General features: G+C 38.7%; 1 protein-coding gene across 1 annotated transcript; it reads right to left on the reverse strand.

Moving 5' to 3' along the window:
• Nucleotides 1-9,769: 9,769 nt before the first annotated feature.
• On the reverse strand, nt 9,770-12,010 carry LOC132192176 (cytochrome P450 81Q32-like). Its single transcript, XM_059607431.1, has 2 exons — nt 11,080-12,010; nt 9,770-10,521 (listed from the first exon to the last, which is right to left on the reverse strand). The coding sequence occupies exons 1-2, from the start codon at nt 11,971-11,973 to the stop codon at nt 9,895-9,897; spliced, it is 1,521 nt and encodes a 506-aa protein (XP_059463414.1). The 5' UTR covers nt 11,974-12,010; the 3' UTR covers nt 9,770-9,894.
• Between the last annotated feature and the right edge of the window lie 490 nt (nt 12,011-12,500).

A 12,500-nucleotide genomic window follows, 5' to 3' on the forward strand; every position in this document is an offset into this window, starting at 1 on the left:
AAAAAAAAAAAAAAAAGAAGAGAGAGAAAAAGAAATATGCCATTGTGTCATTCTAATAGGAATTTCAGTGAATTCTGAGATAAAGAGATATTGCATATTAGAAAGATTTGGAAGCCTCATAATTTTGTACTAATTCACTGTACACAAATTTCAAACTTGTGATGTGTTGTGCAAAAATATACCTAAATTAATAGGTAAATAATTGTACGTTTTACCTGCAAGTGCACAAGGTCAACAGAGTAGTATATGGTGCAAGTATAGGATCATTCCCACGAGGATTGCTGAATTTATATTTAAAAATAAATTCCTTAAGCAAAAGTAAAGTAAGATTGATTATTGATGAGATGATAATAAAGGGTAGGGCTTTGATATCCACCACTAATTATGCTCAATTAATATAACAATATGCCAATGCTTTGATCAAGTTATGCATATTTAATGTTTGCCAACCTAAGGGTTAAACTCTAACGCCTTAAGCTATTGACTTCCCTAAGCAACGAATTAGCCACTTGGTCCATGCTCTAATTCTTTTCTTTCCTAAAGGATTTAACATATCTATACTAAGTTGTTCTTTAGAAAAGCATATGTTTTATGGAAATTGACAAACACAAAAGGCCTAGGGCATGGATACATACTCCTAGTTCCCTATGTTGATTAACCCAAGAATCGCGATGTAGATTCTTTTGTTACTTAAGTTAAACCCAGGAGTTGGTCATCCAAATTGATCTAACTAACAAGTCCATACCACATGCACATGTTGATCAGACATACACATATGAGGAATTCATGCAAGCAGGTATTAATTAAGTTAAATAGCACAACATGATCATCACAAGGCGCCAATATTGAAATATTAATTTAACATAACTAGGTCTTCAATCTAGCCCTACTAAATAAGTTAGCTACACATAGAGTTGATATTAAACATCTTCATAAAAGAAAAGAAAAGAAAAGAATAAACCTGAGACTTGACTTGAGAGCTCCTATTCTTCTCCCTTCTCCAAGCCTACCTATTCTAAAGGCTTAGGAGTTTATTTATAGGCTTTAGAAGTCCTTGGAAAAGTAGTAAACCCTAGGGTTTTCGCAGGGTTTCAGTCCTATTACAATTTGGAGTTTGAAAAACCCTAATATGGAAATAGGAACATTGTAGCTGCCACTTGGAATGCCTCCTGCGCAAGGGTGCGCACGATCACAGCCCGTGTGCGCTCGATCACACGTCTGCGATCGATGCCTCTTTTGCCTGCGCTCGATCGCTCATGGCCTGGCTCGTGCAGCATCTCCTCTGGTATTGCGCTCGATCGCAGGTACCTTGCAATTGATCACAGTACCAAGGAGCTCCAATTTTTCCATATTCTCTTGTTGAGCCTGAATCACCCAGTTTTACTTCACTTTCTTCCAAAAGCCTGTAAAAACATCAAAAACACAAAAAGGATGTAAAATGACCTAATTAACCAAAACCAAAGGATTAAAACATGTAAGATAAGGGCTGAAAATATGAATATTTTGGCGCTTATCATGATGATTTAGCATGTCCGTTGTAAGTAATTGCTCTTTGCGATTCCAATTCATTGTGAAGGTGGAGTTCATCGCTTTAAGTTTTCTTATGAATGAAAATCATGATCTTGAAGTGATGCTTTAATTTTTGGAATAACATGAACTGTGCATGAGGTTTGTGGGTAACATTTTTGGAAAACCTTCACGAGACTTCACTCGTCCACTAGGGAATTCCTAGTGGTTTAAAAGGCTTGTTGCATATGCTAAATGCAATCGTACATCCCACGAAAGATGGAATTATCTCTTTTATTTTCTGTTTTTTCATTCCTGTTTTTAGTTTTGTATTGCTAAGGGACTAGCAATATGTAAGTTTGGGGGTATGATAAGTGCTAAAATATTCATATTTGCAGCCCTTAACTTGCATGTTTTAATCCTTTGGTTTTAGTTAATTAGGCCATTTTAATTCCTTTTTGTGTTTTTCATACTTTTGCAGGCCTTTAGAAGAAAATGAAGTAAATCTAGATGATTTGGGCTCAAAGAGAGAAGATGGAGAAAATTGGAGCTCCCTGACACTATGATCGATCATAGGGTACCTGCAATCGAGCGCAGTACCTGAGAGGATTAAACACAAGGCCAAGAGCGATCGAGCGCAGGACAGAAGAAGGATCGATCGCAGACGTGCGATCAAGCGCACATGGGTTGCGATTGATCGTACCCGTGCGCATGAGACATACCAAGTGGCGGCCAGAATGTTCCTCTTTCCATATTAGGGTTCTCCAACTCCCAATAGTAATAGGTTTTGAAACCCTACGAAATCCCTAGGTTTACTACTTTGTCAAGGACTTCTAAAACTTATAAATAGACCCTTAAGCCTCTAGAATAGATATACTTTGTAAGGAGAAAAAAGGAGCTCTTCAAGTCTCGGGTTTATTCTTTCCCCTTTCTTTTCTTTTCTTTGTGAAGATGTTTAACATCAATTTTATGTGTAGCTAATTTAATTAGTGGGGCTTGATTGAAGCCCTAGTTATGTTTAGTTAATATTTCAATATTGGCGCCTTTGTGATGATCTTGTTGTGCTATTTAACTTGATTAATGCCTTCTTGCATGAATTCCTTATATGTGTGCGCCTGATCAACATATGCATGTGGTATGGACTAGTTGGTTAAATCAATTTGGATGGCCGAGTCTTGGGTTTAACATAAGTAACAAAAGAATCCACACCTCGATTCTTAGGTTAATCAACATGGGGAACCGGGAGTATATGCCATGCCCTAGGCCTCATGTGTTTGTCGATTTCCATAGAACATATGCTTTTCTAAGGAACAACTTAGTAGACATCATGGTAAATCCCTTAGAAAAGAAATGAGTTAGAGTATATGCCATGCCTAATTCGTTGCTTAGGGAAATCTATAGCCTTAGGAGTATACGCCATGCCCTTAGGTTGACAAACATTAGATATGCATAACATGATCAAAGCCTTAGCATATTGTTATATTAGCTAGATATAATTAGTGGTGGATATCAAAGCCCTACCTTTTATTATCATCACTTAGACAATCAATCTTTGTTTTACTTAAGGAATTTATTTTTGAACAAAAATTCAGCAATCCTCGTGGGAATGATTCTGTACTTGCACCATATACTACTATGTTGACCTTGCACTTGCAGGTAAAACGTACAATTATTTACCTATTAATTTAGGTAGATATTTTGCACATCAATCATTACCCGGTCTGGAGAAAGCTGCATTAACCTGCTCATTAGCAACATTAGTAAAATTTCTAGCAAGAGGGTAGTTATTTACATGTTGCATAGGACTTGAACAAAATGAGAAGGATTCATGTGGTGTGTGCATGTGGGCAGTATTAGGAGCAAAACCAGCAGTCATCAAAACTTGATCTAACTTCTTGGTGATAGCCTCAACCACTTGGTCGGCCATGTTTGGGGAATGACTTGCTTCATACAAACTCTCTGTCTTGAGTGCTTTAGGTGCTTGTGGCCTTTGTCTGGTGGAAACCTGCTGAAGAGAATTGTTGCTCAAATTTTCAAACATAGGCCATGCCTCATCTTCGCTTTTTAACATGAATGTTCCCCCACAAGATGCATCCACCATTTTTCTATTGGACTCGGTCAGGCCATCATAGAAACATTGCACTAGCTGCCACTTCGGGATAGCGTGGTGTGGACATGATCTAAGTAAGCCCTGCTGCCTATCCCAAGTCTCATGGAAATCTTCTCCCTCATATTAGGGGAAGCTAGTGATAGCTCTCCTAGTGTCATTGGTCATTCCTATTGGAAAATACTTCTTAAGAAATTCTTCCTGCAATTGAGCCCAAGAAGTGATAGAGTTGGGTGTTAAGGACTGGAACCAATGCTTGGCCTTTTCCTCGAGGGAGAAAGGATAAAGGCGCATCCTTAGGGCATCCTTAGTGAATCCATTCATTTTAATGGTAGAACAAATTGCTTTGAAATCACTGAGGAAGTCATAAGGGTTTTTAGTGCTAAGACCGAGGAAAGAAGGTAAACTTTGTATAGTGCTGGGCTTGATTTCATAATGGGCTACCATAACCTCTAGCAGCTGGAGACATGTGGGAGTAGTGTAAGTGGTAGGAAGATAATGATCATGCAAAGCCACGTTGTTAGCGTCTCCCATGGTCTCAGTGGGACGCTCTTCTAGCAAATTAGGAGTCCTTTGGGATCTAATTTGTCTAAGAGTGCGTTCAATTTCAAGGTCACAAGGAATTAAAGGAAAAGACAAAGAACGGCGACCTAGCATAAACAAAACAGAAAGTAAAAAGAAAAGAAAAACTAAGCTAAAACAGAAAAGTAAAGCTCACAAACATCCTTAGATGCACTTAGGGTTTTGGATGCAGGTTGCTGCAAGTGCGCTTGATCGCATGACAGGGTGCGCTCGAGGGTACTGCCGCAAATGGGTGCGAGCGCAGGAGGGGAGGGCTCGAGCACTGCTGGCTTGATTCAGCTGGAGTGCGTCCATGCGCTCGATCGCATGGGATCTGCGCTCGATCGCAATCACAGAGAGGGTAGCTACGGACCTGTTTACAAATTCTAATAAAATAAATAAATAAATAAAATAAAAACAAAACACAAAACATAATTAAAGTTAGCAACTTAAAGCAGAAAAATAGATTTTTAAGCTAAAATTAGTCCCCGGCAACGGCGCCAAAAATTGATGTGGTATTTTTATGACCACAAATATCAATTATAAAATTACCACTTGCAATAGGACGAATCCCGTAGGATAGGGCTATATTGAGAGTGTCGAACCTCAAGGACTGCAGTTGTTTAATTATCAAAATTTGAAAGATTAATATTAACTTAATTTAAAAGAGGCTGATTTGTTTGTGTAATTTCAAAGTGCATGAAAATAAAGAGAGTAAATATATGAGAGAGAGAGAGAGTAGGGTGTTGACTTCACCACTATCTGCACATCAATGGTTAACCATATTTAATTCTAGCAATTCATTCTATGCATGTTATAATAGAAACAAGAAAACACATGAAAATAATTTCATACAATCAATGGAATAGCATAACTCATCTTCGGTTGGCACGGATCGTCTACCTAAATTACACTAAACTAGGGTGTAGTACGATCCGTCTTTCCTAGGTATGGTCTATCTAACCCTATTGATTGCATATCAATTAAGAACCATTGTATAACCATCATTCTTATAATCACAGAAAATAAGAATGATTTGAATTCAATAATAGCAAAATACTTTCTAAGACAAGACAAGAATTTTACCAATATTGAGCTGGAATTTAAGAATAATTGCATTTAATATGAAGAACTTAAATCAACTGTAGCAATCCTCAAAGTTATACAATCAATATGCATAAAATTGAAAAACTAGAAAATTAAATACAATGAAGCCATTGTGCTTGGAAAGGGTTACATCAATACCCCACGAAGGGGTTTAGCCGCTCATGATCTTCTAAGCCCCACAGACAATTTACTGAATTTTTACTTTAGAAAGCGGTGTGTCTGTTTACAATGTTTAAAGCCCTATTTATAGGAATTAGGAGAATCCTAAAAACCCTAGAAACCTTGAGAAAATCGGAGGTCAATCTCTTAGTCCAATTGGCTGACTGAAAAGCAACTCCACGCTGGAAAAGGATTGCTGTCGTGCACCACATGCCCGTGTGCACTCGATATGAGGTTTGTACACTCAAGCGCAATGCGTTCGAGCTTAGCTGTTGTGGGCACGAGCGTAGGCATGCGCTCGATCCTTGGCCGCAGACGCTCAAGCGCAGGTGCGCTCGAGCTTAAGAATAGCTACGATCGATCCTAGATCTAGAATGCCCAGCTTTTGCCTTTTAAAGCCCAATTTCCAATGGTTTGTCAAATAAAACCTGAAACACAAAAACAAAACAAAATCAAACAAATAACAATGCTAAGGAATTAACATATGTAAATTAAGGGGCTTGAATGTGCAACATTCGGTGCTTATCAAGTTCTGCCAAGGCTTTGTCTACTTCACTTCGAGGAGCCGTGATTCACTGAGGTTTCGCCGTGTTACGGGAGTTTGTGCCTCGACGAGTGTGGTTATGCAGGGGATGGCGTCTCTCACCTTGTTGGCTGTGATTGTCAAAATGGAGGTCTCGATTATCGAAGCGATGACCGTGATTTGCTTGCCCATCTGAATGTTCAGCCTAATTGATTTGAGATGGAGAGGGAAATCGGAGGCGCAGTTCTTCGTTCTACTGGATTAGAAGTGCCATTTATGCTTTGAAAGAAGCAATGCACTCCTTGTCACCGGTGTTCTGATGCGCGAATGGTGGCCTTTGATTGGCCTGGACTAGTGGTTCTTCGATGCGGGCTTGGCTTCTTGACCTTGTGTTCACCATTACTACAGATATTATTTTTGTATGACCGGCTTAGTCGTTTCCACAGATGCGCCAAACTGTTGGGACAATTTCCAGTACGATAGACCCAAGGTGAATCCAAGCCAATCCTTTCTTCTTTGGTGCTACCTGTCAAACCTACAAAAAACAGAGCACACATAAAGACGACGTGCCGGGGTGGTAGGCAATTCCTCCTCCTATGCTTAAGTTAGTGTTTGTGCAGACTCAGTATAGAGTTTAGAGTTGTTCGTGTACGTACCTCTGAAGTGAGGTCTTTTATTGTTGATTATGCGGAGGTGGCTATGATGACCGGGCGGAGGATCTGGGATTTGAGTGTAACGGCAGGTCGAGTTAATATTAGTGTCTCCTGTCATTATGATCGGTAAGAGTCTGTTATCTATATTGATCAGATTCTGAGGATGGCGAGTAACTATCAAGAGTCTTTTATAAGCAGATCGTAACCATTCCGATGATCCTACCATGTGTGAGTTGTCCATATAGCCGAGTCGTATCCTGACTGTGACGGATGCACTTGGACATTAGGTGTGGGAGATTCATTGTGGCAGAGTAATTGATCCTCGGTCGACCAAGAGTGTAACAAACGACGTCGCATTTGCTGTTTCACGCTGGGTCGCATTCATAGGGCCCATTCAGATGTATCGGGCTTTCTTGGAATGTTGGGCCTCTAACCCATGGGTTCAAGTGATGGGTTTATGTGTAACACTAATCATTCAAGTCGACTATTAGCGTCCACTGCAAAGTGGATGCTAATAATCACCTATCAGCGTCGACTTCTGAAAGTGGACACTGATATATGATCATTAGCGTCGACTTTGTAGTCGCCCCTAATGAGGTTGCCCCTTGATGAGTAGATTTCTTGTAGTGTTTGTCAATTTGTGACAAAAAGAGGGAGTAGTCAAGAAGAACATAGAACATTTTTTTAAGAGTTAACTGCAATCATGTGTTTTATTTTTTTTTTTATCTTTTTTATTAATTAGGTTTTGTCACTGAATTGCCAAAAAGGGAGTTGTTAGTTTTTAGGTTGGTTAATTCGGTGTCCAAAAGAGTAATTTCTTATCGGTTGAAGCTTCGTTTGCGAGAGTTTTTGCTAGCATCCGAACAGCTGCATTACATAGTGAAACCTGAGAGCTCCATTCGTTGCACGTTCGCTGGGCCGTCTGAACGTGATGAGTAACATAGTAAAACCCGAGAGCTTCGTTCGCTACACATTTTCAAGTTCGTTCGAATGGGGTGAAGTCGTGTCCGAACGTAAGTCAGGGCGTCTAAACGAAAGTATGTTGTTGCTACATTAGGGTTCTCCATCTTCAGTTTGGACTTGTATCAAACCCTAGGTCCGAACGCTATCACATATTTTCCATAATAAGGTTTTCTACTTCAACAAGGAAACATAATTCTCAGTTCCCTATATATAGGACTATATAGAGCACAATTTTTCAAAGTAACTGAGAGGGAAAATTTTATATTGTGCTAAGAGAAGATTATCAATATTCTTAGCTTCAAATCTTCCTTCTCTTAGAGTGTTGCTGTGTTTGAGAAGCAGTTTTGTTCATCAACGATAAGAAATTTATCAGAAAATCTGATAAAGGAGAATCACTTCAAGAAGATTGTCGGGTTAGGAAGACAAGCGGGAAACTTGTTGATCTTACAGAGCCCAGGAGTTGGAAAGGGTTGTAAGTGTCATTGTGACTGTAATTTGGATTTTCTTATAGTGATTTCTGGGTTTGGCTGCTCCAGAGAAGTTTTACTTTAGAGAGCTCTCTGAAAGGTCTTCTCTTTGTCATCAAAATATATCTGTCTTTGATTTATTGTTTTTCATATTTTTGTGATTGATTGTTGCATGCTTCTTAATTTTTATTCCGTTTGTGTTAAACACCTATTCACCCCCTCTAGGTGTATTTTGGAGTTTGTTTATATTTTCAATATTAATGTTAGATTCATTCTTAAATAAAATTCCAACATTAGACGTTGCGAGGTAGAGATAACAGCTAGTTAGCAATAGATTACGATCCCAAGTCTCAACTGCCAATTGGATTGCCATTGCATGAGATATAAGTTTTCTCTCTCTCTCTCTCTATAACATAACATGAGACATCTTATCAAAAATAAATAAAAAATAAAAAAAATAACATAACATAACATGAGACATGGGTTTCTTTAGTGGATAGGCAACATTCAAAAATATGAATTTATGACTGGAGTCCGACATTAAAAAATTAAATGTTAAGAAGATGAAAAGTCTCTAAATATTTCATTCAATTACAAGCTCTTTTTTATAAGTTTCCTTTTTTTCTCTCATTTTTTATTCAAGTCTTATTCAAATTTGAATTCTTTTCTTCTTCTTTAATTTCATTATTTTCTAACTTACGATTCAAATCCTTAAAATCATTTCATATCTAATCAGTGATTAAAAAAAAAAAAGTTTAATTACCAAAAACTCAACCAATCACTTGCATTAATTTTTTTAATTTGATTTTCAGAAATTTTTACACTAATTTGTCTTTTCTCGTGCAAATTGAAAGTGTTGGATAATCCCATCATAAAGATTAAAGTGAAGTCAAAATGTATCGAGTGAGAAGAATGATTTTTATATAAAAACATAATATTAAAGTAAATATTATCTAATTAATATTTTATTTATTTATTTATTTTTTTAAAGTCTCACTTAAACTTCTCCCTTAGGCCTCAAAGGGTATGTCGAACTGGCCCACATGTCAAACAGTGCGTATGAATGAGAATGGCGTTCCCAAACCAAAAGACTACATATATATGCTCAATGCGGCATGCTCAATTTGAAGGTGCGTATGAATGAGAATTGACAAAGTCTCAATTTTTTTTTTTTTAGCAGGACATTGATAATTGTACTATTATGAATTGGTTGTTTCATTCTACGGGGCAACAGTCTCTTGACTTTGGTCAGCCTTGACCAAAAGATATGCATGCATGCCCATGCTCGGAATGAGAAAGTCTAACGTCCTTCTCTTGTCTTTATCTCGCATAGTAAGATCCATATGGGTAAACATGTGGATCCTATATTCAATAACTTATTTTTAAAGAATTTGAATGGGAGAAGGACAAGAGAACTACAAATAGAGGTTCTATCTTTCTGTTAGGCAGTATTTATTAATAGAAAGTGGTCCAACTTTCAGAAAATATATATTTTAACGAAATCATTTTTCTCCTAGAAAATATATTTTGGTATTTGCCTTATAACAAAAAAGAATAATGGTGGAAAACGATTTGTGACTTTCGTCGGAGGTCTCGTGGTGGCCCGACAGTGGTCGGACATTTTGAGATGGAGAAACTCAAACTCGAAAAATGATTTGTGAAATTTTAAAACGGAAACAATTTTTCAAAACTTATAAAGAAACTTCTTTTTTTTGGTCGAACTTTGAATTTCAAAATTCCCTTAATGCTATTTATTTTCAATCCATACATAAACCTTTGAGACACAAATTATTATCCGGTAGAAGCTAAGAAAGAGAAAAAGATCAAAACTCTTGTACACTACATTATTCAAACATGATCTACAAACTTGGAACGAAGGTTATTCATAATGGGGCGCGCCTTACACATGGCCTCCAGTGCCACCGCTTTGGGCACGGTGATTCCATTACCTTCAGCCATGTCTACTTCTTCCTTGCCAACCCTTTCCCACTCAAAGCACTGAATCAATGACCCCAAAGCCAATCCCACCGTTCTTTGGGCGAGCCCTGCCTCTGGACAGGCCCTCCTTCCTAGCCCAAATGGCATTAACTTGTGAGCCTCAGCCTCGCCGCACTCAAATCTCTCGGGCTTAAAGCTGGTTGCATCATCCCACACCTTGGGGTCTCTGTGTATGGCCCATGCATTCACCAATAACATTGTGTTACGTGGTACATCGTATCCTTCGATGGTGCAATCATCAGAGGACATGTGGGGTACTAGTAGTGGGGCCGCCGGGTACAGTCGAAGGGTCTCTGAGATTATGCTTTGAAGGTAATGCAGTTTAGACATATCTGGTTCATCCATCAAATTCTCTTCCCCTATTTTACTGTCCAACTCAGCTTTGGCCTTCTTCAACACATGAGGATTGTTGAGCAGATTGGACATTGCCCACTCTAATGTTACTGCTGAAGTGTGAGTCCCAGCAAATAGCATGACCTGCTCAATATACATATTAGTACACAGGTTAAACAAGAAAAATGGATTGATTATTGAGAGTATAACAACTATAATTGACCAAGATTTTATAATAAGGTCACTGTCGACACACAATGTGCTTCTATAAAGATGCCCCAATCACCATCCATTAAATAAAGAGAGCCTGATCATACTTGATATGTACACTTGCATGCATGAAGCGACCTTTCCCACTGAGGAATTGATTGACATTTTATTCTTCTAATTGTCTACTTTTACAAATTAAACAAATCTATCATTGAATTTATGAAATTATGTGGATCCCATTCAAATTCAATGGTAAATTCACTCATTCACTATATGAAATCAAGATAGTTGAAACATAGGTTAAAAGATGATTTTTTTTTTTAGCATTTCTCTTTCCCATTAGCCATTCCTATGACCGGCATTATATTATCTATTTTTAGCTCCTTATCCATTTTCGACCTGTTATACGGTTATACCTCTAAAAAATTAAAATAATTAAAAATTAAATATTTTTTTGTAATTCTTTTATTTTAAGTATCTGGAAAGACTTACCGAAATAAGGCCTTTAATAATCTGGTCAGTATAGTATTCCGGCTGTGATTTCTGCAAAGAAAGAAGATGGTGGATCATAGTGTTTCCCTCCTCGTTACCCTTCATCTTGTCAATAAGAGCTTGCAAGAAGGCATCCGTCTTCTTGGCAAGCCCCATCAGCCTCTTCTCGAAACCCCCATGATCAATCCACCGCAAAATGGGCACGAAATCTTGAGGATTGGACGCCCCTCCATTCTCGGTAATCTCTCTCATTATCTTCCTAAACTGCCTTGCCTCTTCCTCGTCCTTCACGTCCTCCCCGTACCCGTAGTACCTCTTCCCGGCCACCATCCCCATTATGATGTTAAAGGTGAGCTCCAAGAACATTGATTTTAGCTGCACCTTGGTGAAATCTTGGGACGAGTTGCGTCCTAGATTGCGCAGCAAACGCTTGATCTCGTCCCTTCGGATGCCCAAGAACATGTTGAGGCGGTTGGTTGAGAAGATCTCTAGCGCACAGATTCGGCGGAGGTTGCGCCAGTGGTCGCCGTAGGGGGCTGTTACCACGGTGGTCATGTTGTAGCCGATATGCTTGCCCGCTAGGGAGGGAGGACGGTTTGCTAAGACAATGTCGTTTTTGGTGAAGCATTCTTCGACTGCGGATGGGGACGATAGGATAACCACCAGGTGGGAACCGAATCGGAGAGAGAAAATTTGGCCGTATTTTTGCGAGAGGCTGTGGAGAGTCCGGTGGAGAGGTTTTTTAGCGAGATGGAGATGACCCAGAATTGGGAGAGAAGGTGGGCTGGGAGGGAGGTGTTTGGGTGTTGCTGTTCGAAGGCGGATGATCAGCTTGAAAGCAACGGCGACGACGACAAGAGAGAGGGATGAGAATATCAACACCATGTCTTCCATTTTTCCTTCTGATATGCGATGATGGCCACGACGAGGCCTGGCAGTGCCCCAAATAGGAACAAAAACTCATTTGGCCTCCTCAACACCTCACGTCAGTGAGTGCGTATGCATTTGTTTTATCTTCTTGCTTTGGCTTTATATATATATATATATATATATATATATATATATATTGAAACAAATAACCGCAACTAAATAAATAAACAATAGATAGATATCTTATAGTTCCCCAGTCAGAGAAGAGATGGGTGAAAAACGTGGGCATGTGAGCAAGTTTTCCTTTGTTTAGTACTTTCAATCTACATCTTTAGCGTTCAAACATGCCAAAAAATATATAAAGGTATTCTGTCTGATGCAATTCTTTAAATCTTGAGCGTTCATGTATACATGGAAGGCTAAGTTTTTGCTGTGTCATCACTCATAAACCATCTACAAATTCCTTAAAAACATGTTTAGATAATTGAGAGATTTTAAATTTTAGGGGGCAATTGCAAAAGCAATGAAAATTTAGCTAGGGAGTAAAGTGA

This window comes from Corylus avellana, chromosome ca9 (assembly GCF_901000735.1).
Source record: "Corylus avellana chromosome ca9, CavTom2PMs-1.0".
In the NCBI taxonomy this organism is placed as follows: Eukaryota; Viridiplantae; Streptophyta; class Magnoliopsida; order Fagales; family Betulaceae; genus Corylus; species Corylus avellana.

Coding starts and splice junctions, on each gene's coding strand:
- LOC132192176 (XM_059607431.1), bottom strand. CDS start 11,973: ATGGAAGACATGGTGTTGATATTCTCATCCCTCTCTCTTGTCGTCGTC. Junction 10,522..11,079: donor TTATTAAAGGCCTTATTTCG/GTAAGTCTTTCC, acceptor TATATTGAGCAG/GTCATGCTATTTGCTGGGAC.